Here is a 26,804-nt window from a genome sequence, read left to right on the forward strand (position 1 = left end):
GATAATAATAAAAAAGTAAGCCTACTCGTGCAAGAAGTATTAACCAAAAACCGACTTGTAGCAAAAAAATCTATAACAGGAATTCAAGTAGCTTAGAGCCAGAAAAAGGTTTTACTGAGAATAAGTCTAAAACTTAGCAATTATTTTCAGCGATTTTATTATTTTGTGCACATCTTTTGGTGAATGTTATCTTCTTTCACACTAATCTGTTTTCAATTTAAAAAATGTTCAACGAGTCAAGCTAGGAAAGAAGGACTTTTGTTCTGCAGTCGTTCTATAATTGTTCAATAAACGTTTGATATTTGTTTGATCCTGAGGCGCCAGGTGTCTGCACCAGCAATGCGTCGCAGGTTTTTTCCAGTCAGCTTACAATTGACACTCGTGCACTACGGAGTTGTGCTTTGTTCGTCCTTTGTGAACATTTGCAGTCTTGTACTTTTTCGACAATTAAGCGTTGTTTTTACATTCAGCTACCCATCACAGTGCAAAATAAAACAAGCAAAAGAGAAGCAGAAAGAGATAGTAAGCGAGAATTCAATGAACAGTGAGAAAATGAGTTCTTATTTATAGCGGGTCTGTCGGAAAACCGTTGTGCACTGTTTGTGAAAACACTTTCTCACATAATTGAAGACATGAACTTAATAGACACTATAAAACACAACATCAGACTGAAATAGAAGGAAAACTGAAGCTAGTGCTTGGGTCTGAGTTACAGAAAGAATATGTGATTAAGAAAAAGGAAGAAATCAAAAGAAGACAAAATATATTTGTTAAAAGTCTCATTAAGGTAAGTAATGTTTATCTTGTTTATATTAAATCAATATATCATGTAAAAGTGCTATATATGTCTGTATTAACATATTTTTACAAGAATTGAAAGGGGGTACAAGAGTTGTATGGCGCATCTGAACTCGTGTATGAAAAAATTGATCCATGGAATGTAAAAGGTTGGTCACCCCGCTTTAACCTATTCTAAGATCAATCTAATCCTTCCCTCCTACGTAGCCCTCCATTTTTCTATCATCGATTTGTCAATGTAAGAGTGTCTTCGATTCCCAATATATCTGCCTCCACCACCACCCCTGGCAGGGCGTTCCACGCACCCACTACTTCGTGTTAATAAACATCTCTCTGACATCCCCCATGTAACTTCCTCCAGCACGTTAAAACTATGACCCCTTATATTGCCATTTCTGCCCTAAAAAAGTCGCTTACTATCCACTCTACCTGTTATTGTCTCATACACTGAGGGGGAAATTCTTGTTCCCACAGACTTTGGGAGGAGATTTTCACCCGCCCCTGGGACCAGGCCAGTAGGGCATGCTGGCATTTATCGCTCATCGTGCTGGGCTGACGAGTCCAGATTTACTGGGGACCTGGTTACACATAATAACCATACAACATAACAATCACAGCACGGAAACAGGCCATCTCAGCCCTCCTAGTCCGTGCCGAACTCTTAATCTCACCTAGTCCCACCTACCCGCACTCAGCCCATAACCCTCCACTCCTTTCCTGTCCATATACCTATCCAATTTTACCTTAAATGACACAACTGAACTGGCCTCTACTACTTCTACAGGAAGCTCATTCCACACAGCTATCACTCTCTGAGTAAAGAAATACCCCCTCGTGTTTCCCTTAAACTTCTGCCCCTTAACTCTCAAATCATGTCCTCTCGTTTGAATCTCCCCTACCCTCAATGGAAACAGCCTATTCACGTCAACTCTATCTATCCCTCTCAAAATTTAAAATACCTCAATCAAATCCCCCCTCAACCTTCTACGCTCCAATGAATAGAGACCTAACTTGTTCAACCTTTCCCTGTAGCTTAAGTGCTGAAACCCAGGTAACATCCTAGTAAATCGTCTCTGCACTCTCTCTAATTTATTGATATCTTTCCTATAATTCGGTGACCAGAACTGCACACAATATTCTAAATTTGGCCTTACCAAAGCCTTGTACAATTTTAACATTACATCCCAACTTCTGTACTCAATGCTCTGATTTATAAAGGCCAGCGTTCCAAAAGCCTTCTTCACCACCCTATCTACATGAGACTCCACCTTCGGGGAACTATGCACTGTTATTCCTAGATCTCTCTGTTCCACTGCATTCCTCAATGCCCTACCATTTACCCTGTATGTTCTATTTGGATTATTCCTGCCAAAATGTAGAACCTCACACTTCTCAGCATTAAACTCCATTTGCCAACGTTCAGCCCATTCTTCTAACCGGCATAAATCTCCCTGCTAGCTTTGAAAACCCACCTCATTATCCACAACACCTCCTACCTTAGTATCATCGGCATACTTACTAATCCAGTTTACCACCCCATCATCCAGATCATTTATGTATATTACAAACAACATTGGGCCCAAAACAGATCCCTGAGGCACCCCACTAGTCACCAGCCTCCATCCCGATAAACAATTATCCACCACTACTCTCTGGCATCTCCCATCTAGCCACTGTTGAATCCATTTTAATACTCCAGCATTAATACCTAACGACTGAACCTTCTTAACTAACCTTCCATGTGGAACTTTGTCAAAGGCTTTGCTGAAATCCATATAGACTACATCCACTGCCTTACCTTCATCAACATTCCTCGTAACTTCTTCAAAAAATTCAATAAGGTTTGTCAAACATGACCTTCCACGCACAAATCCATGCTGGCTACTCCTAATCAGATCCTGTCTATCCAGATAATTATTAATACTATCTCTAAGAATACTTTCCATTAATTTACCCACCACTGATGTCAAACTGACAGGTCTATAATTGCTAGGCTTACTTCTAGAACCCTTTTTAAACAATGGAACCACATGAGCAATACGCCAATCCTCCGGCACAATCCCCGTTTCTAATGACATCTTAAAGATCTCCGTCAGAGCTCCTGCTATCTCTACACAAACTTCCCTCAAGGTCCTGGGGAATATCCTATCAGGACCCGGAGATTTATCCACTTTTAAATTTCTTAAAAGCGCTAGTACTTCCACCTCTTTAATTGTCATAGGTTCCATAACTTCCTTACTTGTTTCCCACACCTTACACAATTCAATATCCTTCTCCTTAGTGAATACCGAAGAGAAGAAATCGTTCAAAATCTCTCCCATCTCCCTCGGCTCCACACAAAGCTGACCACTCTGATTCTCTAAGGGGCCAATTTTATCCCTCACTATCCTCTTGCTTTTAATATAACTGTAGAAACCTTTCGGATTTACTTTCACCTTATTTGCCAAACCAACCTCGTATCTTCTTTTAGCTTTTCTAATCTCTTTCTTAAGATTCCTTTTACATTCTTTATATTCCTCGAGCAATTCCTTTACTCCATGCTGCCTATATCTATTGTGGACATCCCTCTTTTTCCAAATCAAATTTCTAATATCCCTTGAAAACCATGGTGCTTTCAAACCTTTAACCTTTTCTTTCAACCTAACAGGAACATAAAGATTTTGTACCCTCATAATTTCACCCTTAAATGACCTCCATTTCTCTATTACATCCTTCCCATAAAACAACTTGACCCAATCCACTCTCTCTAAATCCCTTCGCATCCCCTCAAAGTTAGCCTTTCTCCAATCAAAAATCTCAACTCTAGGTCCAGTCCTGTCCTTCTCCATAATTATATTGAAGCTAATGCTATTGTGATCACTGGACCCGAAGTGCTCCCCAACACATACATCTGTCAGCTGACCTATCGCATTCCCTAATAGGAGATCCAACACTGCCCCATTTCTAGTCGGTACTTCTATGTATTGTTGCAAAAAACTATCCTGCACACATTTCACAAACTCTAAACCATCCAGCCCTTTTACAGAATGAGCTTCCCAATCTACGTGTGGAAAATTAAAATCTCCCACAATCACCACCTTGTGTTTACTACAAATATCTGCTATCTCCTTACACATTTGCTCTTCCAACTCACGCTCCCCATTAGGTGGCCTATAATACACTCCTATCAGTGTTACTACACCTTTCCCATTCCTCAATTCCACCCAAATAGCCTCCCTAGAGGAGCTCTCTAATCTATCCTTCCAAAGCACCGCCATAAGATTTTCTTGGACAAGCAATGCAACACCTCCTCCTCTGGCCCCTCCTACTCTATCACACCTGAAGCAACTAAATCCAGGAATATTTAGTTTCCAATCACACCCTTCCTGCAACCATGTTTCACTAATAGCTACAACATCATAATTCCAGGTATCAATCCACGCTTTAAGCTCATCCACCTTTCTTACAATGCTTCTAGCATTAAAATAGATACATTGAAGATACTCTCCACCTCCTCCTCTCTTTTCATCCCTAACAATGCATTCAAATTTATTATCCTTTTCTTTCTTCTCCCCTACATCTTCTGGCTGAGCGCATCCCTTCTCCATCACCTGCCTTTCCTCCCTCACACACTGTCTACTTACTTGCTCTACTGGTGAACTAACCTCCTCTCCCATAGTTTCCTCAAATGCAGGGCAAGTTAGGGCAGCAGGTTTCCCTCTTTGCAGGAGGTGTATGGGACAAGTTTTTTTGTACACAGTGTGTTAAGTGATTCGAACAGGCTGCCAGAGGTAGTGATGCAATAGAGGTGTTTAAGAGGCATTTAAGCCTGCCATTGATGGTCCCCAGCCCAGCTGTGAAAGGAAGAGGATTGGACACGGGGCTAGCACCCTTATCCAGTAAAAAGCCAGAGCTACAGCAATACCAGTAGAAGCCTAAGACAACAGGCTCTGGCAGGTTAAGCAGCGGCCTGTGGCCCGGAAGGGCTAATGGAATTAAGTAAGTAAGAGGCGGACAGACTGGCAGTGAATGGAGTGATGTAGGCCATGTGCAGGCAGATAATCATAGAGCACTACAGCACAGGAACAGGCCTTTCAGCCCATCTAGCCCTTGCTAAACTGTTGTTCTGCCCCGTCTCATCGATCTACACCTGGACTACAGTCCTCCGTACATCATGGTGAGCACGGACAACGTGGGCTGGATGGCCTGTTCTGTACTCTACTGTTTTATCCTCAATGGCATATTGGGCCATATAACCTCCTCTAGTGCTACTCATTGAAGGAAATTGTGTCTATGTCTAGGAATGGACAAGATTGGGATAGACGATGATGCCTCGCAAAGTTACCTTTAGCTTTAAATGTCTAAAGTTAGACATTTGGGAAGCTTTTGAAATGCTGCAGAAGACAACTATCAAAGACCATAAGGAGAGAAAAGATGAAGGTAAGCTATCTAATAATATTCATGACCACAAGTCTTGGGAGCAGAATCAGGCCATTCGGTCCATCAAACCTGCTCCACCATTCCATCGTGGCTGATTTATTATCCCTCTCAACCCCATTCTCCTGCCTTTTCCTGTAACCTTTGACACCCTGACTAAACGAGAACCCATCAATCATTGGCAAACTGAGGAATCAGATTTTAAGGGCGAATTCTATCATATTATGATCATTGCTTTCTAACGGTTCCTTCACCTTAAGTTTCCCGCTCAAAGACAGATCAGTACACAATACACAATCTAGAATTGCAGTTTCCCTGGAAGCTCAAGCACAAACTGCCCGAAAAAGCCATCTCGTAGGCATTCTTCGCATTCCTTCCAACACCAAACTGATTTTCCCAATCTACCTGCATGTTGAAATCCTCAGTGATCATCGCAACATTGCCCTTTGACATGCCTCTTCTTTCTCCTGTCGCAACTTGTAGCCACATCCTGGCTACGGTTTCAGAGGCCTGCATGTAACTCCCATCAGTGTCTTTTCCCCTTGCAGTTTCTTAACTCTACCACAAGGACTCTACATCTTCTGATCCTATGTCACCGCCTTCTAAGGATTTGATTTCATTTTTGTTAACCACCCCACCCCTTCTGCCTACCTGCTCCCACTATAATCATTTTTCACAAACGACACAGTGCTGCCCACAATGTCATTCCTGCCGATCTCCAACTACACTACAAGATCATCTACCTCACTCTGCATACTGTGTGCATTCAAATATAACACCTTCAGTCCTGTCTTCATCACCCTTTTTGATTTTGGCCCCCTGTTACACTTTAACTGACCCCACTACTGCAGCTTTCACTTTCATCTGCTGTCCCACCACAGTCTCACTACACACGGATCTACTCATATATCAATCGTCCCATCCTCAGCCCTTTTCACTCCGGTTTCCATCCCCCTGCCAAATTGGTTTAAACCCTCCCCACAGCTCTAGCAAACTCGCCCGCTGGTCCCCTTCTGGTACCGGTGTGACCTGTCGTTTTTGTACAGGTCATTCCTTCCCCAGAGGAGATCACAATGACCTGAAATCTGAAACCTTGCCCTCTGCATCAATTTTTCAGCCACACGTTCATCCGCCAAGTCATCCTATTTGTGTCCTCACTAGCACGTGGCACAGGCAGCTATCCAGAGATTACTACCTTGGAGGTCCTGCTTTTCAGCTTTCTAACTCCCTATATTTTCTCTTCAGGGTCTCGTCTCTCTTCCTGCCAGAGCCATTTTCACTAAGGTCATTTCCCACCCCCATCTCAAGTGGTGCCCTTATTATTGAGGGGAAGGATTACGGGGGACTCTGCACTGGCTGCCTATACCCTTTCCCTCTCCAGACAGACACCCAGGGACCTGCCTCCTGCAAATTAGGGGTGATACCTCCCTGTAGCTCCGGATAAGCCGAAGGTCACTGAGCTGCAGCTCCAGTCCCTTAACACGGTCTCCAAGGATTTGCAATTCTGTACCCTTGTAAGTCTCCCAAATATCCCCCATCTCATATGCCCTCTGGATCCGTTCTCAGCACACTAGCTACGTACCACCTGTGCTGCCCCAAGCCTGTTCCCCACTGGTCCAAAGATACAAAGATAGGTGGAGGGGCAGGTAGTGTTGAGGAAGCAGGGAGTCTGCAGAAGGACTCAGACAGATTGGGGGAGTAGACAAAGTGGCAGATGGAATAAAATACGTCGGGAAGAGTATGGTCACACGCTTTGGTAGAAGGAATAAAAGCGTGGACTGTTTTCTAAATAAAGAAGTCAGAGGTGCAAATGGAGTTGGGGGCTCTTGTGCGGGATTCCCTAAAGGTTGAGTCAGTGGTAAGGTAAGGCAAATGCCACGTTAGCGTTCCTTTTGAGAGAACCAGAATACAAGAGTAAGGATGCACTGCTGAGGCTTTATAAGGCACTTGGATTATTGCAAACAATTCTGGGCCCCCAATCTAAGCAAAGATGTGCTGGCATTGAAGAGGATCCAGAGGAGGCTCACGAGAATGATTCCAGAAACCAAATATTTAACATATGAGGAGTGTTTGATCATGTTGAACCTGTACTCACTGGAGTTTAGAAGAATGAGGGGGTGGGGATTGCTCTGAAACCTACTGAATATTGAAAGGCCTCATCAGAGTTGATGTGAAGAGAATATTTCCTTTAGCGGCTGAGTCTAGGATTTGAGGGCATCGGCTTAGAATAGAGCGATGTCCATTTAGAACAGAGATGGGAAGTAATTTCTTTATCCAGAGGGTGGTGAATCGGTGGAATTCATTGCCACAGGCAGCTGTGAAGGACAAGTATTCAAGTATATTTAAAGCAGGGGTTGATAATTTCTTGGTTAATTAGGGTGTTAAAAGTTATGGGGAGAAGGCAGGACAATGGGCAAGAGAGAGATAAGGCATCAGCCATGATGGAAAGGCAAAACAGACTCAATAGGCCAAATGGCTTAGTTATGCTGCTAAATCTTACATTCTTAATACGAGTTTTATTTGCCACATTTGTACATCGAGACATACAGTGAAATGTGGCCTTTGCATCAACGACCAACACAATCTGAGGGTGCTGGAGGAAGACCGTTAGCGTCACCCTTTAGCAGAACTGACATTGTCTACTGTCTAATAGTCTAATGTAGTTACCCTTACAGACTTTAGTTACTTCCAATTACACATACCTTTCAGTGGGTGTTCATTATTGGCTCCTGCACTCTTGTGTGTGTGTGTGTGTGTGTGTGTGTGTGTGTGTGTGTGTGTGTGTGTGTGTGTGTGTGTGTGTGTGTGTGTGTGTGTGTGTGTGTGTGTGTGTGTGTGTGTCTGGCTGACAAAGAATTACAATATTATTGTAATTATTGCACCCACAGCTTCTTAAACCTAACCCGTACGTCATTGGAAAGTGGGAGGAAACCAGAGCATCAGGAGGAAACCCACACAGTTACAGGAAGACCGTACAAACTCCTAAAAGACAGTGGCGGAAACCGAACTCTGAACAGTGATCACTGGTGCTATAAAGCGACTGGGCTCACCACTAGGCAAATGACTTACCACCTCCTCAGTTACCTCACGGAGAGGGTCCAACACAAAGCACCTCAGGGAGAGGAGGCAAAGGGAGGGCAGCAGAGACTGAAACAGAGAGGTTCTGAGTACACCAGTGGCCATACTCACCACAGCAGATCGGTGAAACCTTTATGGCAGTGCATGAGAGGGGAGGAGCTGCTGAGCATGGACAGAATGCACTCGAGGTACAGGAGCTGCAGATGCTGGCTGTCACTGCAAAGCAGAGAGAGAAGTAAGTGCCAGCTCCCAAACCTGCATTTCCTCAGTTCATTAGCTACGCCAAATCACGCAGACATGGTCAGGAGGGTCAGTGCTGCTCAGACTAAACATCAGAATGGGGAAGAAATACGACCTACACACACAAACCGCTGGAGGAACTCAGCAGGCCAGGCAGCATCCATGGAAAAGAATAAACAGTCGACGTTTAGGGTCGAGACCCTTCATCGGGAATGGAAAAAGTAGGTGAGAAATCAGAGTAAGAGGGGAGGAAGAAGTGCAAGGTAGTGGGTGAGAGGTGAAACGGGGGGGGGTGGAGAAAAGAGTTGGGAAGTCAATTGGTGAAAGAGATCAAAGGGCTAAGAAGGGGGAATCTGATAGGAGAGGACAGAAGGCCAGTGACGAAAGGGAAGAGGTGATGTCGGAAAAGGGGATAAGGTGAGAGGAGGAAATGGGAATAATGGTGAAGGGGGGGGGGGGGGGGGAATTACCAGAAGTTGGAGAAATCGATGTTCATGCCATCAGGTTGGAGGGTTCCCGGATGGAATAAAAGGTGTTCCTTCTCCAACCTGTGCGGCCTCATCAAGGCAGTAGAGGAAGCCATGGACTGACATGTCAGAATGGGAATAGGAAGTGGAATTAAAATGGATGGTCACCGATACACAGGAGGCCTCATCTGGAGCACCAGGTACAGTAGGTGACCCCAACAGGCTCGCAGGTGAAGTGTCAGCTCACCTAGAAGGTCTTTGGGGCTCTGAATCGTGTGCCTCCTGTATCTTGGTGAGACTTGAGGTAGATTGGGAGACTGCTCCGCCAAGCATCTAATATTGGTTGTCTGACAGTCTTAGTTTGGGTGTTCTTTTTATAGATATTACTGTATTTTTTTGTTCTACTGTGAATGCCCACAAGAAATGAAAAATTGCCGATGCTGGCATCACACTAGAACCGAAAGTATTGCAAAAACCAAGTTGGTGGTGGAGCTGGGGTCAAAGATCCCGATGAAGGGTTTCTGCCCAAAATGTTGACTGTGCATTTGCCTCTATAGATGCCAGCTGACCCACAAGTTTGTCACTATAGACCAGAAGTACTAACTCTGTTCCTCTTTCCGGAGCTGCTGAGTTTTAACCTCAATATCAAAGTATGTATTATATGTCAATATATACTACCATCAGACCCATTTTCTTGCAGGCATTTACAAGAAAATAAAGAAATCCAATAGAATGAATGAAAAACTATACACAAAGACTGACAGATAACCAATGAGTAAATCGGACAAGTAAAAATGAAACAAGTTGATAAATAATATTGAGATCACGAGTTGTTGAGTCCATATGTAGATGCTTTACTGATCCCAAAGGAAATTACAATGTCAGTTCAATGTTGGGCTGAGTGACGCTACCTACACCGGTTCAGGAGCCTCACAACTGTTCCTGAATCTGGTGGTGTGGGTCCTAATGCTCCTGTAAGTTCTGCCTGATGGTGGGAGAGCACGACCTGGATGATGGATACCTGGGATACTGGAGTGTTCAGTACTGAGTCTTCAACTGCATCACTTTAATGAAGGGGATGAGTGGAAGTCATCCAAAATAAAATCAAAAACATTAGACTCAGCATCACTGGAGAGAGAAACAATTATCCTTTTGGGCCAATGACCTTCCATCAGGACCAGGGGTCATTAACCTGAAAGATTATTTCTGCATCTCTCTCAGCTGATGCTGCCTGACCAATGTTTTCTGTTTTTATTTCAGTGAGGGACTCTACTGGGGGGAAGTTAGAGGGGCTAATTGAATGGTCAGTGAGACGGTATATCATGTTAAATAGGCAGCAATGAAGACACCGTGTGCATTAGATTTCAGCATCTGCAGCCTCCCATACTTTCAAGCAGAATCTGTTTTTAACGGGCACTGTACGTATACAAGATGGATACTGAGGATGTGATGCTGCTCAGGCAGAGTACTGGGCCAGACGAAAGGCCATGAGGAATCTGGAGAACCATAGCACAGCACCGGCCCGGTTGGAGATGGTACTGTCTATCGCTATAATGAGCCAGGCCAGACGAAAGGCCATGAGGAATCTCAAAGTATCTAAACTTGAAATTAAAACTGAGTAGGTCAGGAAAGAGAAACAGAGTTAACATCTTGGGCAATGCACACACAAAATGCTGGAGGACCACAGCAGGTCAGGCAGCATCTATGGAGGGGAACTGACAGCCTACGTTTTGGGGCAAAAGCCTTCATCAGGACTGGACAGGAAGGTCTACAGCGACAAACAGAATTGCCAGAGAAACCCTGCGGAGGAAAATGAGCGGTTGACGGTTTCAGTCCAATCGAGGAGTTCCCAACCTTTTTTATGCCATGGACCAATACCATTAAACAAGGGGTCCATGAACCCCAGGTCCACATCAATCCAGCCTAAAACATCAACTGAATTTCCTTCCACAGATGCTGTCTGAGCTGTTGGGTTCTTCCAGCTTTTTGTACATGACACTGGATTCCAGCATCGGTGGTCCCTTGGTCGTAAAGTCAGGTATGGGGCGGTCAGACCTGAGTCAAGACCTCAAAGAGACTGATTAAAAACCCACCCAGGCTGGACAAACGATCCTGAGAAAACGCCTCACTTACTTCACGACCCTCTGCAGCTTCTCGTAGAGAACAGCAAGCACAGACACCACGTCTTCACAAAGTGCTTCAGTAGAGATCGGCACACCTGAAAACAAGAACCCAAGATGATCAGGTTCACGGATACTCACACCCCTTCGGGACGCACGGTAACGCGGAGAAGGAAGGCTGCAGACAGGGACGCCGGCTCGCTGCTCCAAAAAACACAGGCTCAATCCCCACCTCAGGTGCTGTCTGTGCGGAGTCCACAGCTACTGCCCGTGGTCCTGTGGGCTTCCCCCAGATGCTCCATTTCCCAAAGGCAAATTCACTACCGTAGGATGCCTCTGGTGCAGGAGCATTAGAGGGAGTGAATGGGTGCGGGAGAGAGAGCAGGTTATACAGCAACTGCTGTAGAAATGGAACCTTGGGATAGAACAGAATTAGGCCATTCAGCCCATCGAGTCTGCTCCATCATTCCAAAACGACCGACTTATTATCCCTCTCTACCTCTTCTCCCCATAACCTTTAATGCCCTCACTAATTAAGAACCCATCAACCTCCACTTTAAATATACCTACAGACTTGGCCTCCACAGATTCACCACCCTCTGACTAAAGAAATTCCTCATTTCTGTTCTATAGGGACATCCTTCTAATGTGAGGTAATGCCCTCTGCTCCTTTTAGGATCACTGGGATTATGCTCGTGGCTTCATTCTGCGCATTTTTGACCCTGTGATGAACTCTGTAGCCACTTGCAACCAAAACCAAGCATTAACAGTGCACCAACAGCCATTGCCTCTCAAAGTTCAACCCCGTGTTCTCGTCACGAGAGGCGGAAGCGGGTAAGGCCACTTAACAGGGTCCCGGTGAAGTTGTTTAGGCGAATCGCCTGTACAATGGATTACAGAAACATTGATGAACTCCAACCACACCGTCGACTTTGGACGATGGGAACAGGAGGTCACTGGGAGCTAAGGGCCCAAGAAGAACAGCCTTTATATTCCTCATTCACTCATGGTGACAACAGCAATAATTTTAAAGAAAAGCGTCATTTCTCACATCAAAACACAGTGAAATGTATTGTTTTGTGTCAACGCCCAACGCAGTTCAGCCCACAGCAACACCAGGCATTCTGCGCCGACGTAGCATGCCCACAACTCGCTAACCCTGATCTGAACCATACGTCTTTAGAACACGAGAGGAAACTAAAGCTCCCATAGAAAACCCACGGGCTTTTTCCACTGTTATGAATGCACCACAGCTCTGAGGGGCTGAAGGGTGCGGGGTAGCCCCCTCCTTTGTGAGAATCGCAAGAGCATTATTGAGTTGGGTCAGCGAACACAGGAAATGAGAGAGAGAGACATGGCCATTGTCTCCTGGAGACAAAGTTTGTGGATTGGGGACTATGCTACGTGCAAGCCCTCGGGCAAAGTGGGCTGGTTGAGAGAGAGATTGCATCATCCCAACCTGATTGACATCTACGACCTGCAAGTTAAGATAAAAGAGGGGCTGTAGGCACAGCCCCTGAGACGCACCAGAAGAAACGCTAGCGATCCCGTAATAGCGGGAAGCCATTTGAAGGAAGCCACGTGCGTTCGGTTCCCTTGTCTGGGGGCTGGTGGCTGGTACCACGGAAAACGACTTGGAACTAACAACGGGGAACCAACTCCCCCGACGCAACGGATTGGCCTCATAAAGACCCGGGCAAGTTTAAAACCGTCTCTCTTTTAAACCCAAAGAGCTGCAGCTTGAAAGGACAGTGACTTTTATCTTTCCATTGGACAATACAATATCCCCTAGACAAACGATAGAGCTATTGCTTAATTGATGATTATTATTATACCCGCGTTTTTAGATTGAGTATTGACGATGTATTTTATCTGAATGTCTGTATTAATCTTATTTTTGTGCCCCTTTATAAATAAAGACTTTTAAAAATAGTACCATCAGACTTCAACGGGCCTCTCTATCTTTGCTGGTGAGTGACTCAGTTACGGGGTTCGTAACACCACTTCGACAATACTGAACATGTTCCAATCCCACTTCCTGTGTTGCTGGCTACTGCCCCACCTCGGGTCACCAAGCCAATCCAGATCAAATTGTTAAATCAAAGCACGTCACAGCCATTTAAAATAAACATTACGGTGTCATCTTGCAAATAAAAGATGCTTAGATTTTATTAACTTAGAGCAGATTTCCCTCGGTTGATGGTCGGGGTCCATGTTGGGAACCCCTGATTTGGCAGGAATTGATCACCGATTGGAGATTGCTGGTGTTGCTAAGCAATTGTGTTAACTGCCACACTACCACATCCGTCGCTAACTGCCTCGAATTGAGAAAGCAGTTAAGGGAAAACCAGACTGGTAGGTGTACTCACTGGAATTCAATAGAACAAGGGATCACCTCATTGAAACCGATCAAATGGAGAAAGGCCTCGATAGAGTGAATGGGGAGAGGATGCTTCCTATGATGGGAGAGTCTAAGACCAGAGGACTCAGCCTCAGAACAGAGGGGCGTCCATTTAGAACATGGAAGGGAGGGAATTTCTTTAGCCAGAGAGTGGTGAATCTGTGGAATTCATTGCCACAGGTGGCTGTGGAGGTCAGATCTTTATGTATATTTAAGGCAGAGGCTGATGGATTCTTAATTATTCAGGGCATCAAAGGATACAGGGAGAAGGCAGGAGATTGGGACTGAGGGAAAATGGATCAGCCAGGATGAAATGGTGGACAAGACCCGATGGGCCAAATGGCCTAATTCTGCTCCTATATTTTACGGTCTTTAGATCTTATGGTAGGGGCAGAGGTGCCATTCCCATGAAGGCCATTACTGAGCCTGCTGGCCTTTTACATGAATTTATGGCTATCATTTCTGAACTTGGTTCTTTTAAATCATAAATATTATTAATTTTGTGCTCCCCAGGAGCTATGTGGGACTTAAACTCAGAACTTTAGATCAACGGCCCAGAACTCTGACTTCAAGTCCAGTAACTGTACCGTTGAGCCAGTCTACTCGAGAACTCCCAGGGCTAATGCCCTTTGTGGTGGGCGTCTGTGATCGAGTACAACTTGTCCCTACTGGTATTTCACCTTCTCCCATTTGCCACGAGGTTACCTTTGATGTGAGATTCCTCCTGCAGTGGCCGTCCCCCCTCGTACTGCAAGACACAACAAATAATTAGTGAGAATCAGGCAATCACTTACATAGACACAGGGAACATCACCCCATCAGTCAGTGAATATTTATGTAAGTACTCTTCCCCTCCCCCCATCCCAAACATCCTTGACAGCCAAACTATTTCAGATTTATGATAAACCGTCACAGAGCTGGGAAATAATCTGGAAGATGTGTAGCTCAGGAGGGTGATGGTTGGGTAGAGCCTTTCTCTGATATTTTCTCAGTGAGTGCGCCGTTGATTGAGGTGTATCTCCTGGATACTTCTCAATCAGCTGGATCAATGTCATAGGGAGGAAAGAGTATTTAAAGGTCAAGCACTCTGAGGCAACACCACAATCAAAAGCACACTGACGATGTCTCCTTGCATGGTGACGAAACGTTGACAAGTAAATTGCCAAAATCGGAGAACAACTCCACCCAGCTGTCATTGACGTCTACAGTGCTGAAACAGGTAATTTGCCCACCCTGTCCCTGGCAGCCTGGTCTTCTGCCTAGTTCCATCCAGCTACCCCTGGACCATATCCCTCCACACCTCTCCCATCAACGTACATATCTAAACCTCTCTTAAATGCGACTATTGCACCCACATCTACCACCTCTGCACATCCCACGTTCTCACCACCCTCCGAGTGAAGACGTTTCCCCCTCAGGTTTTGCTTAAGTGTCTCCCTGTTAGTTGGGCAGCCCTGTAGCATATTAATCAGTACAATAGCTTACAGCGCTGGTGACTGGGCTTCAATTCCTGCCGCTGTCTGTAAGGAGTTAGTACGCCCTCCCTGTGACCGCGTGGGTTCCCTCAGGGAGCTCCGGTTTCCTCGCACATTCCAAGGACGTACGGGTTTGGGTCTGCAAGTTGTAGGCATGCTATAGGAAGCGTGGCCACACTTGCAGGCTGCCCCAGTGCGTCCTCGGACTGTGCTGGTCATTGATGCAATAATGATGCGTTTCACTGCACGCTTTGATGCTCTGATGCAGATGTGACAAATAAAGCTCATCTTTATCTTAAAACCTCTAGATCTAGTCTCACCTAAGCTCTGGGGGGGGGGGGGGAGAGGAGCCTACTTGCATTTTGCCAAAACTTTTAATTGAATTATAAACTGATATAACAAATATCGGCAATTTTTTAAAAAATGATGCTTGATAGGGAAATTTCACAACGAATTTCATGATCAGCAGCCCAAGATCCATAGGATACACCTAGAAAAAAACGGGAAGCAAAATCGCTGTTGTCCAGTATAATTGCTATTATTTATTATTTAACCTATTTATACCCCTCATCATTTTGTATACCTCTCATATCTCACCTCATTCAGGGAATACAGTCTTCAACCTTTCCCTATAACTCGGGTATTAGCATGATGTAACCTCTAGGGAAAACAGTTCCACTTTTTTTTAAGTGAACTCTGAATACTAAAGAGTTCCCTGAGCATTTATGAAAACCTTGCCCTTTTTTCCAAACTAACTTCCCAAGTCTTGGAGACACCGTCCATAAGAAATCATCTCTCTATATCCACCATATTGTCACCCTTGATGACAGAGTCCTGGAGTCGCCCAGCAGACCCTTTAGCTATCCAACTCCATGGCAACCTCTTGCACACGTATTTATTTCACTTCGAGATGCAGTGCAGAATAGACCTGAGCCCGATTTAACCCTACCCTAATCATCGGACAATCTACAATGACCAATTAACCTACCAACTGGTACGCGTTTGGACTGTGGGAGGAAACCCACACATTCCATAGGGAGGAGCTACAAGCCCCTTACAGATGATGTCAGAATCGAGCACCAAGCTCAGACGACCCGAGCTGTAGTCACATTGTGCCAATCGCTACCCACCGCCACGGTGGCCCATCCAGGATTCAGCCACCTTCTTTGGCAGCTCAAGCCGTCACTTTTTATTGTCATTTCGACCATAACTGCTGGTACAGTACACAGCAAAAATGAGACAACGTTTTTCAGGACCATGGTGCTACATGAACAATACAAAAACTACATGGAACCACGTAAACCAACACAAAAACTACACTAGACTACAGACCTACCCAGGACTGCATAAAGTTTCCAGATATCATAAACACACCAGATTCTGCAGATGCTGGAAACCCAGAGCAAAACACAAAGTTCTGGAGGAACTCAGCAGGTCAGGCAGCCTCTACGGAGAGGAGTAACACTAGGCAATAAAGATTTTGCTTCCTGAATACTTTTGGGTGTATCTTTTGGATATTGGGCAGCTGGTCATGAAAATCACCATGAAATTTCCCTATCACAAACATTTTTTTTTATGTATATGTTATTTCAGTTCATAATTCAAATCAGAATAACTGATGCCAGGATTAAGGAAGGCAATGTTGTTGGCTCACAGATCAAACAGGTCTTCAATGACAGACAATTTGAGGGTCTTCTGGTGGGGCTGGAGAAAAATCACATGGAACACATTCAAGGAAGTTGTTGAAAATTTTCATGGCAACGACAGATCACCAAACCATGAGCAGCTGGTTGACAACGTGCTTTCAGCATACAAAACCATGAGGTGCAACATGTCACGAAAGATTCATTTTCTGGATCCCCATTTAGACTTCTTCCCTACAAATCTTGTCGCTGTCAGTGACGAGCACGGTGAAAGGTTTCACCAGGACATTGCAGTCATGGGGAAATAGTGCCAGGGCAACTGGAATCCATCAGTGCTGGGTGATTATTGTTGGCCACTGATGCAGGAAGCCTCAGACACAAGAGCACAAATGAAAATCATCAACTTAACATTCTTAGCTTAGTTGAACTATTGCAAAATGTCAGCACCGCTATGCATTATATTCAATAAAACTTAATATCTTGTTTCTGCAAATTCCTGCATGATGCTAGTAGACTGAAATTACATTTGTGTTCAGTTTCAGGTGATCTATCATAAACAAAAAAAACAATTTTGAGAAAGCAACACTTCAGAAAAAATTTGCATTCCACTGTAATCAGTCAACATTTCAGACTGACACCCTTCATCAGGAACGGAAAGAAAGTGGGAGGGGGAAGGATTGGGAAGCAGGTTGGGAGAAATGCTGAAAAACAAATGCTCATGCCATCAGGTTGGAGGCAACCCAGACGGAGTCCAAACTGGTCGCAGTGACCCCACCCACTCCGCTCTGCATGTTTGAAACAGTCCACACCCCCCCAGCTCACCTCGCTCTCCTGCTTGGCACGCAGCTGCTGAGCCAGGTCGCTGAACATCTGACTGAGGGTGGCACGTACCGCTGTGTTAATGCTGCGTTGGTGACAGCTGGCAATATAGGTCTCAATACAAACCTAATGGAGAGTAGGAAGAGGCGTGGCTGAGTAGAAATAAGGTCAGATCAAAGAATATCACAGTACAACCAGGTCACAGTACAACCAGGGTCAGAGACCACAGAAAGGTCAGAGTACAACCAGGGACAGAGACAACAGACTGTCACAGTACAACCAGGGACAGAGACAACAGACTGTCACAGTACAACCAGGGACAGAGACCACATACTGTCACAGTACAACCAGGGTCAGAGATCACAGACTGGACAGAGACAACAGACCTGTCACAGTACAACCAGGGTCAGAGGTCACAGACTGTCACAATACAACCAGGGACAGAGTCAACAGACCGGTCACAGTACAACCAGGGACAGAGTCAACAGACCGGTCACAGTACAACCAGGGACAGAGACCACAGACCGGTCACAGTACAACCAGGGACAGAGACCACAGACCGGTCAGAGTACAACCAGGGACAGAGACCGCAGACCGGTCACAGTACAACTGGGCTCAGAGACCACAAACTGTCACAGTACAACCAGGGTCAGAGATCACAGACTGGACAGAGTCAACAGACCGGTCACACTACAACCAGGGACAGAGTCAACAGACCGGTCACAGTACAACCAGGGACAGAGACCACAGACCGGTCACAGTACAACCAGGGACAGAGACCACAGACCGGTCAGAGTACAACCAGGGTCAGAGACCACAGACCGGTCACAGTACAACCAGGGACAGAGTCAACAGACCGGTCACAGTACAACCAGGGACAGAGTCAACAGACCGGTCACAGTACAACCAGGGACAGAGACCACAGACCGGTCAGAGTACAACCAGGGACAGAGACTGCAGACCGGTCACAGTACAACCAGGGACAGAGACCACAGACCGGTCACAGTACAACCAGGGACAGAGTCAACAGACCGGTCACAGTAAAAGCAGGGACAGAGACCACAGACCGGTCACAGTACAACCAGGGACAGAGTCAACAGACCGGTCACAGTACAACCAGGGACAGAGACCACAGACCGGTCACAGTACAACCAGGGACAGAGACCACAGACCGGTCACAGTACAACCAGGGACAGAGTCAACAGACCGGTCACAGTACAACCAGGGACAGAGACCACAGACCGGTCACAGTACAACCAGAGTCAGAGACCACAGACCGGTCACAGTACAACCAGGGTCAGAGATCACAGACTGGACAGAGACAACAGACCTGTCACAGTACAACCAGGGTCAGAGGTCACAGACTGTCACAATACAACCAGCGACAGAGACAGCAGACTGTCAGAGTACAACTAGGGTCAGATATCACAGACTGTTAGAGTACAACCAGGGACAGAGTCAACAGACCGGTCACAGTACAACCAGGGACAGAGACCACAGACCGGTCACAGTACAACCAGGGACAGAGACAACAGACTCGTTAGAGTACAACCAGGGTCAGAGAGCACAGACTGTCACAGTACAACCAGGGACAGAGACAAATGACCGGTCACAGTACAACCAGGGACAGAGACAACAGACCGGTCACAGTACAACCAGAGTCAGAGACCACACACTGTCACAGTACAACCAGGGTCAGAGATCACAGACTGGACAGAGTCAACAGACCGGTCACAGTACAACCAGGGTCAGAGGTCACAGACTGTCACAATACAACCAGCGACAGAGACAGCAGACTGTCAGAGTACAACGAGGGTCAGATATCACAGACTGTTAGAGTACAACCAGGGTCAGAGACCATAGACCTGTCACAGTACAACCAGGGACAGAGACAACAGACCGGTCACAGTACAACCAGGGTCAGAGACCACAGACCAGTCACAGTACAACCAGGGTCAGAGACCACAGACCGGTCACAGTACAACCAGGGACAGAGACCACAGACCGGTCACAATACAACCAGGGACAGAGATCACAGACCGGTCAGAGTACAACCAGGGTCAGAGACCACAGACTGGTTAGAGTAAAAGAAGAGTCAGAGAGCACAGACTGTCACAGTACAACTAGGGACAGAGACCACAGACAGGTCACAGTACTACCAGGGTCACAGACCACAGACCGGTTAGAGTACAACCAGAGTCAGAGACCACAAACCGGTCAGAGTACAACCAGGGACAGAGACAACAGACTGTCACAGTACTACCAGGGTCAGAGACCACAGACCGGTCACAGTACAGCCAGGGACAGAGACAACAGACCGGTCACAGTACAGCCAGGGACAGAGTCAACAGACCGGTCACAGTACAACCAGGGACAGAGTCAACAGACCGGTCACAGTACAACCAGGGACAGAGACCACAGACCGGTCACAGTACAACCAGGGACAGAGACCACAGACCGGTCAGAGTACAACCAGGGACAGAGACCGCAGACCGGTCACAGTACAACCAGGGACAGAGACCACAGACCGGTCACAGTACAACCAGGGACAGAGTCAACAGACCGGTCACAGTACAACCAGGGACAGAGACCACAGACCGGTCACAGTACAACCAGGGACAGAGTCAACAGACCGGTCACAGTACAACCAGGGACAGAGTCAACAGACCGGTCACAGTACAACCAGGGACAGAGACCACAGACCGGACACAGTACAACCAGGGACAGAGACCGCAGACCGGTCACAGTACAACCAGGGACAGAGACCGCAGACCGGTCACAGTACAACCAGGGACAGAGACCACAGACCGGTCAGAGTACAACCAGGGACAGAGACCGCAGACCGGTCACAGTACAACCAGGGACAGAGACCACAGACCGGTCACAGTACAACCAGGGACAGAGTCAACAGACCGGTCACAGTACAACCAGGGACAGAGACCACAGACCGGTCACAGTACAACCAGGGACAGAGTCAACAGACCGGTCACAGTACAACCAGGGACAGAGTCAACAGACCGGTCACAGTACAACCAGGGACAGAGACCACAGACCGGTCACAGTACAACCAGGGACAGAGACCACAGACCGGTCACAGTACAACCAGGGACAGAGACCGCAGACCGGTCACAGTACAACCAGGGACAGAGTCAACAGACCGGTCACAGTACAACCAGGGACAGAGACCACAGACCGGTCACAGTACAACCAGGGACAGAGACAAATGACCGGTCACAGTACAACCAGAGTCAGAGACCACACACTGTCACAGTACAACCAGGGACAGAGACCACATACTGTCACAGTACAACCAGGGTCAGAGATCACAGACTGGACAGAGACAACAGACCTGTCACAGTACAACCAGGGTCAGAGGTCACAGACTGTCACAATACAACCAGCGACAGAGACAGCAGACTGTCAGAGTACAACTAGGGTCAGATATCACAGACTGTTAGAGTACAACCAGGGTCAGAGACCACAGACCTGTCACAGTACAACCAGGGACAGAGACAACAGACTCGTTAGAGTACAACCAGGGTCAGAGAGCACAGACTGTCACAGTACAACCAGGGACAGAGACAAATGACCGGTCACAGTACAACCAGGGTCAGAGACCACACACTGTCACAGTACAACCAGGGTCAGAGGACAGAGACAGTCACAGTACAACCAGGGACAGAGACCACAGACCGGTCAGAGTACAACCAGGGTCAGAGACCACAGACAGGTCCGAGTACAACCAGGTTCAGAGACCACAGACTGGTCAGAGTACAACCAGGGACAGAGACCACAGACTGGTCAGAGTACAACCAGGGACAGAGACAACAGACTGTCACAGTACAACCAGGGACAGAGACCACAGACCGGTTTGAGTACAGACAGAGTCAGAGAACACAGACTGTCACAGTACAACCAGGGACCGAGACCACAGACAGGTCACAGTACTACCAGGGTCAGAGACCACAAACCGGTCAGAGTACAACCAGGGACAGAGACCACAGACCGGTCAGAGTACAACCAGGGTCAGAGACCACAGACTGTCACAGTACAACCAGGGTCAGAGACCACACACTGTCACAGTACAACCAGGGTCAGAGATCACAGACTGGACAGAGTCAACAGACCGGTCACAGTACAACCAGGGACCGAGACCACAGACAGGTCACAGTACTACCAGGGTCAGAGACCACAGACCGGTTAGAGTACAACCAGAGTCAGAGACCACAAACCGGTCAGAGTACAACCAGGGACAGAGACAACAGACTGTCACAGTACAACCAGGGTCAGAGACCACACACTGTCACAGTACAACCAGGGTCAGAGATCACAGACTGGACAGAGTCAACAGACCGGTCACAGTACAACCAGGGTCAGAGGTCACAGACTGTCACAATACAACCAGCGACAGAGACAGCAGACTGTCAGAGTACAAGTAGGGTCAGATATCACAGACTGTTAGAGTACAACCAGGGACAGAGTCAACAGACCGGTCACAGTACAACCAGGGACAGAGACCACAGACCGGTCACAGTACAACCAGGGACAGAGACAAATGACCGGTCACAGTACAACCAGAGTCAGAGACCACACACTGTCACAGTACAACCAGGGACAGAGACCACATACTGTCACAGTACAACCAGGGACAGAGACCACAGACTGGACAGAGACAACAGACCTGTCACAGTACAACCAGGGTCAGAGGTCACAGACTGTCACAATACAACCAGCGACAGAGACAGCAGACTGTCAGAGTACAACTAGGGTCAGAGAGCACAGACTGTCACAGTACAACCAGGGACAGAGACAAATGACCGGTCACAGTACAACCAGGGTCAGAGACCACAGACTCGTTAGAGTACAACCAGGGTCAGAGACCACACACTCTCACAGTACAACCAGGGTCAGAGATCACAGACTGTCACAATACAACCAGCGACAGAGACAGCAGACTGTCAGAGAACAACTAGGGTCAGATATCACAGACTGTTAGAGTACAACCAGGGTCAGAGACCATAGACCTGTCACAGTACAACCAGGGACAGAGACAACAGACCGGTCACAGTACAACCAGGGTCAGAGACCACAGACCAGTCACAGTACAACCAGGGTCAGAGACCACACACTGTCACAGTACAACCAGGGACAGAGACCACATACTGTCACAGTACAACCAGGGTCAGAGATCACAGACTGGACAGAGACAACAGACCTGTCACAGTACAACCAGGGTCAGAGGTCACAGACTGTCACAATACAACCAGCGACAGAGACAGCAGACTGTCAGAGTACAACTAGGGTCAGATATCACAGACTGTTAGAGTACAACCAGGGTCAGAGACCACAGACCTGTCACAGTACAACCAGGGACAGAGACAACAGACTCGTTAGAGTACAACCAGGGTCAGAGAGCACAGACTGTCACAGTACAACCAGGGACAGAGACAAATGACCGGTCACAGTACAACCAGGGTCAGAGACCACACACTGTCACAGTACAACCAGGGACAGAGACCACATACTGTCACAGTACAACCAGGGTCAGAGATCACAGACTGGACAGAGACAACAGACCTGTCACAGTACAACCAGGGTCAGAGGTCACAGACTGTCACAATACAACCAGCGACAGAGACAGCAGACTGTCAGAGTACAACTAGGGTCAGATATCACAGACTGTTAGAGTACAACCAGGGTCAGAGACCACAGACCTGTCACAGTACAACCAGGGACAGAGACAACAGACTCGTTAGAGTACAACCAGGGTCAGAGAGCACAGACTGTCACAGTACAACCAGGGACAGAGACAAATGACCGGTCACAGTACAACCAGGGTCAGAGACCACACACTGTCACAGTACAACCAGGGTCAGAGGACAGAGACAGTCACAGTACAACCAGGGACAGAGACCACAGACCGGTCAGAGTACAACCAGGGTCAGAGACCACAGACAGGTCCGAGTACAACCAGGTTCAGAGACCACAGACTGGTCAGAGTACAACCAGGGACAGAGACCACAGACTGGTCAGAGTACAACCAGGGACAGAGACAACAGACTGTCACAGTACAACCAGGGACAGAGACCACAGACCGGTTTGAGTACAGACAGAGTCAGAGAACACAGACTGTCACAGTACAACCAGGGACCGAGACCACAGACAGGTCACAGTACTACCAGGGTCAGAGACCACAAACCGGTCAGAGTACAACCAGGGACAGAGACCACAGACCGGTCAGAGTACAACCAGGGTCAGAGACCACAGACTGTCACAGTACAACCAGGGTCAGAGACCACACACTGTCACAGTACAACCAGGGTCAGAGATCACAGACTGGACAGAGTCAACAGACCGGTCACAGTACAACCAGGGACCGAGACCACAGACAGGTCACAGTACTACCAGGGTCAGAGACCACAGACCGGTTAGAGTACAACCAGAGTCAGAGACCACAAACCGGTCAGAGTACAACCAGGGACAGAGACAACAGACTGTCACAGTACAACCAGGGTCAGAGACCACACACTGTCACAGTACAACCAGGGTCAGAGATCACAGACTGGACAGAGTCAACAGACCGGTCACAGTACAACCAGGGTCAGAGGTCACAGACTGTCACAATACAACCAGCGACAGAGACAGCAGACTGTCAGAGTACAAGTAGGGTCAGATATCACAGACTGTTAGAGTACAACCAGGGACAGAGTCAACAGACCGGTCACAGTACAACCAGGGACAGAGACCACAGACCGGTCACAGTACAACCAGGGACAGAGACAAATGACCGGTCACAGTACAACCAGAGTCAGAGACCACACACTGTCACAGTACAACCAGGGACAGAGACCACATACTGTCACAGTACAACCAGGGACAGAGACCACAGACTGGACAGAGACAACAGACCTGTCACAGTACAACCAGGGTCAGAGGTCACAGACTGTCACAATACAACCAGCGACAGAGACAGCAGACTGTCAGAGTACAACTAGGGTCAGAGAGCACAGACTGTCACAGTACAACCAGGGACAGAGACAAATGACCGGTCACAGTACAACCAGGGTCAGAGACCACAGACTCGTTAGAGTACAACCAGGGTCAGAGACCACACACTCTCACAGTACAACCAGGGTCAGAGATCACAGACTGTCACAATACAACCAGCGACAGAGACAGCAGACTGTCAGAGAACAACTAGGGTCAGATATCACAGACTGTTAGAGTACAACCAGGGTCAGAGACCATAGACCTGTCACAGTACAACCAGGGACAGAGACAACAGACCGGTCACAGTACAACCAGGGTCAGAGACCACAGACCAGTCACAGTACAACCAGGGTCAGAGACCACAGACCGGTCACAGTACAACCAGGGACAGAGACCACAGACTGGTCAGAGTACAACCAGGGACAGAGACCACAGACTGGTCAGAGTACAACCAGGGACAGAGACAACAGACTGTCACAGTACAACCAGGGACAGAGACCACAGACCGGTCACAGTACAACCAGGGACAGAGATCACAGACAGGTCACAGTACAACCAGGGTCAGAGACCACAGACCGGTTTGAGTACAGACAGAGTCAGAGAACACAGACTGTCACAGTACAACCAGGGACCGAGACCACAGACAGGTCACAGTACTACCAGGGTCAGAGACCACAGACCGGTTAGAGTACAACCAGAGTCAGAGACCACAAACCGGTCAGAGTACAACCAGGGACAGAGACAACAGACTGTCACAGTACAACCATGGACAGAGACCACAGACCGGTCACAGTACAGCCAGGGACAGAGATCACAGACAGGTCACAGTACTACCAGGGTCAGAGACCACAGTCCGGTTAGAGTACAACCAGAGTCAGAGACCACAAACCGGTCAGAGTACAACCAGGGACAGAGACAACAGACTGTCACAGTACAACCAGGGACCGAGACCACAGACAGGTCACAGTACTACCAGGGTCAGAGACCACAGACCGGTTAGAGTACAACCAGAGTCAGAGACCACAAACCGGTCAGAGTACAACCAGGGACAGAGACAACAGACTGTCACAGTACAACCAGGGTCAGAGATCACAGACTGGTCAGAGTACAACCAGGGACAGAGACCACAGACCGGACACAGTACAACCAGGGTCAGAGACCACATACTGTCACAGTACAACCAGGGTCAGAGACTACAGACTGTCAGAGTACAACCGGGGTCAGAGTCCACAGACCGGTCACAGTACAACCAGGGTTAGAGACCACAGACTGTCACAGTACAACCAGGGTCAGAGACCACAGACCGGTCACAGTACAACCAGGGTCAGAGACCACAGACCGGTCACAGTACTACCAGGGACAGAGATCACCGACCGGTCAGAGTACAACCAGCGTCAGAGATCACAGACCGGTCAGAGTACAACCAGGGTCAGAGAACACAGACCGGTCACAGTAGAACCAGGGACAGAGACCACAGACCGGTCACAATACAACCAGGGTCAGAGACCACAGACCGGTCACAGTACTACCAGGGACAGAGATCACCGACCGGTCAGAGTACAACCAGGGTCAGAGATCACAGACCGGTCAGAGTACAACCAGGGTCAGAGAACAAGACCGGTCACAGTAGAACCAGGGACAGAGACCACAGACCGGTCACAATACAACCAGGGTCAGAGGTCACAGACCGGTCAGAGTACAACCAGGGACAGAGACCACAGAACGGTCACAGTACAGCCAGGGACAGAGATCACAGACCGGTCAGAGTACAACCACGGACAGAGACCACAGACTGTCACAGTACAACCAGGGTCAGAGATCACAGACTGTCACAGTACAAACAGGGTCAGAGATCACAGACTGTCACAGTACAACCAGGGTCAGAGATCACAGACTGGTCAGAGTACAACCAGGGACAGAGACCACAGACCGGTCACAGTACAACCAGGGACAGAGACCACAGACCGGTCAGAGTACAACTAGGGTCAGAGACCACAGACCGGACACAGTACAACCAGGGTCAGAGACCACAGACTGTCACAGTACAACCAGGGTCAGAGAACACAGACTGTCAGAATACAACCAGGGACAGAGACGACGGACGGTCACAGTAAAACCAGGGTCAGAGACCACAGACTGTCACAGTACAACCAGGGACAGAGACCACAGACCGGTCACAGTACAACCAGGGTCAGAGGACAGAGACTGTCACTGTACAACCAGGGACAGAGACCACAGACCGGTCACAGTACAGCCAGGGACAGAGATCACAGACTGTCACAGTACAACCAGGGTCAGAGATCACAGACTGGACAGAGTACAACCAGGGTCAGAGACTACAGACCGGTCACTGCACA

At 47.7% G+C, this 26,804-nt stretch overlaps 1 protein-coding gene across 5 annotated transcripts in view; it reads right to left on the reverse strand.

Annotated features, from left to right (window-relative positions):
• arfgef3 (ARFGEF family member 3) overlaps positions 1 to 26,804 on the reverse strand; it is a 650,801-nt gene that overhangs the window by 556,720 nt on the left and 67,277 nt on the right. For all 5 annotated transcript variants that reach the window (XM_059986710.1, XM_059986711.1, XM_059986709.1 and 2 more), the window contains 4 exons: positions 17,461 to 17,583; positions 14,226 to 14,268; positions 11,133 to 11,217; positions 8,404 to 8,508 (listed from right to left, as the gene is read on the reverse strand). In XM_059986710.1, coding sequence (XP_059842693.1) covers positions 8,404 to 8,508; positions 11,133 to 11,217; positions 14,226 to 14,268; positions 17,461 to 17,583 — 356 coding nt within the window. The remainder of the gene's footprint in view (positions 1 to 8,403; positions 8,509 to 11,132; positions 11,218 to 14,225; positions 14,269 to 17,460; positions 17,584 to 26,804) is intronic.

This window comes from Hypanus sabinus, chromosome 12 (assembly GCF_030144855.1).
Source record: "Hypanus sabinus isolate sHypSab1 chromosome 12, sHypSab1.hap1, whole genome shotgun sequence".
NCBI lineage: Eukaryota > Metazoa > Chordata > Chondrichthyes > Myliobatiformes > Dasyatidae > Hypanus > Hypanus sabinus.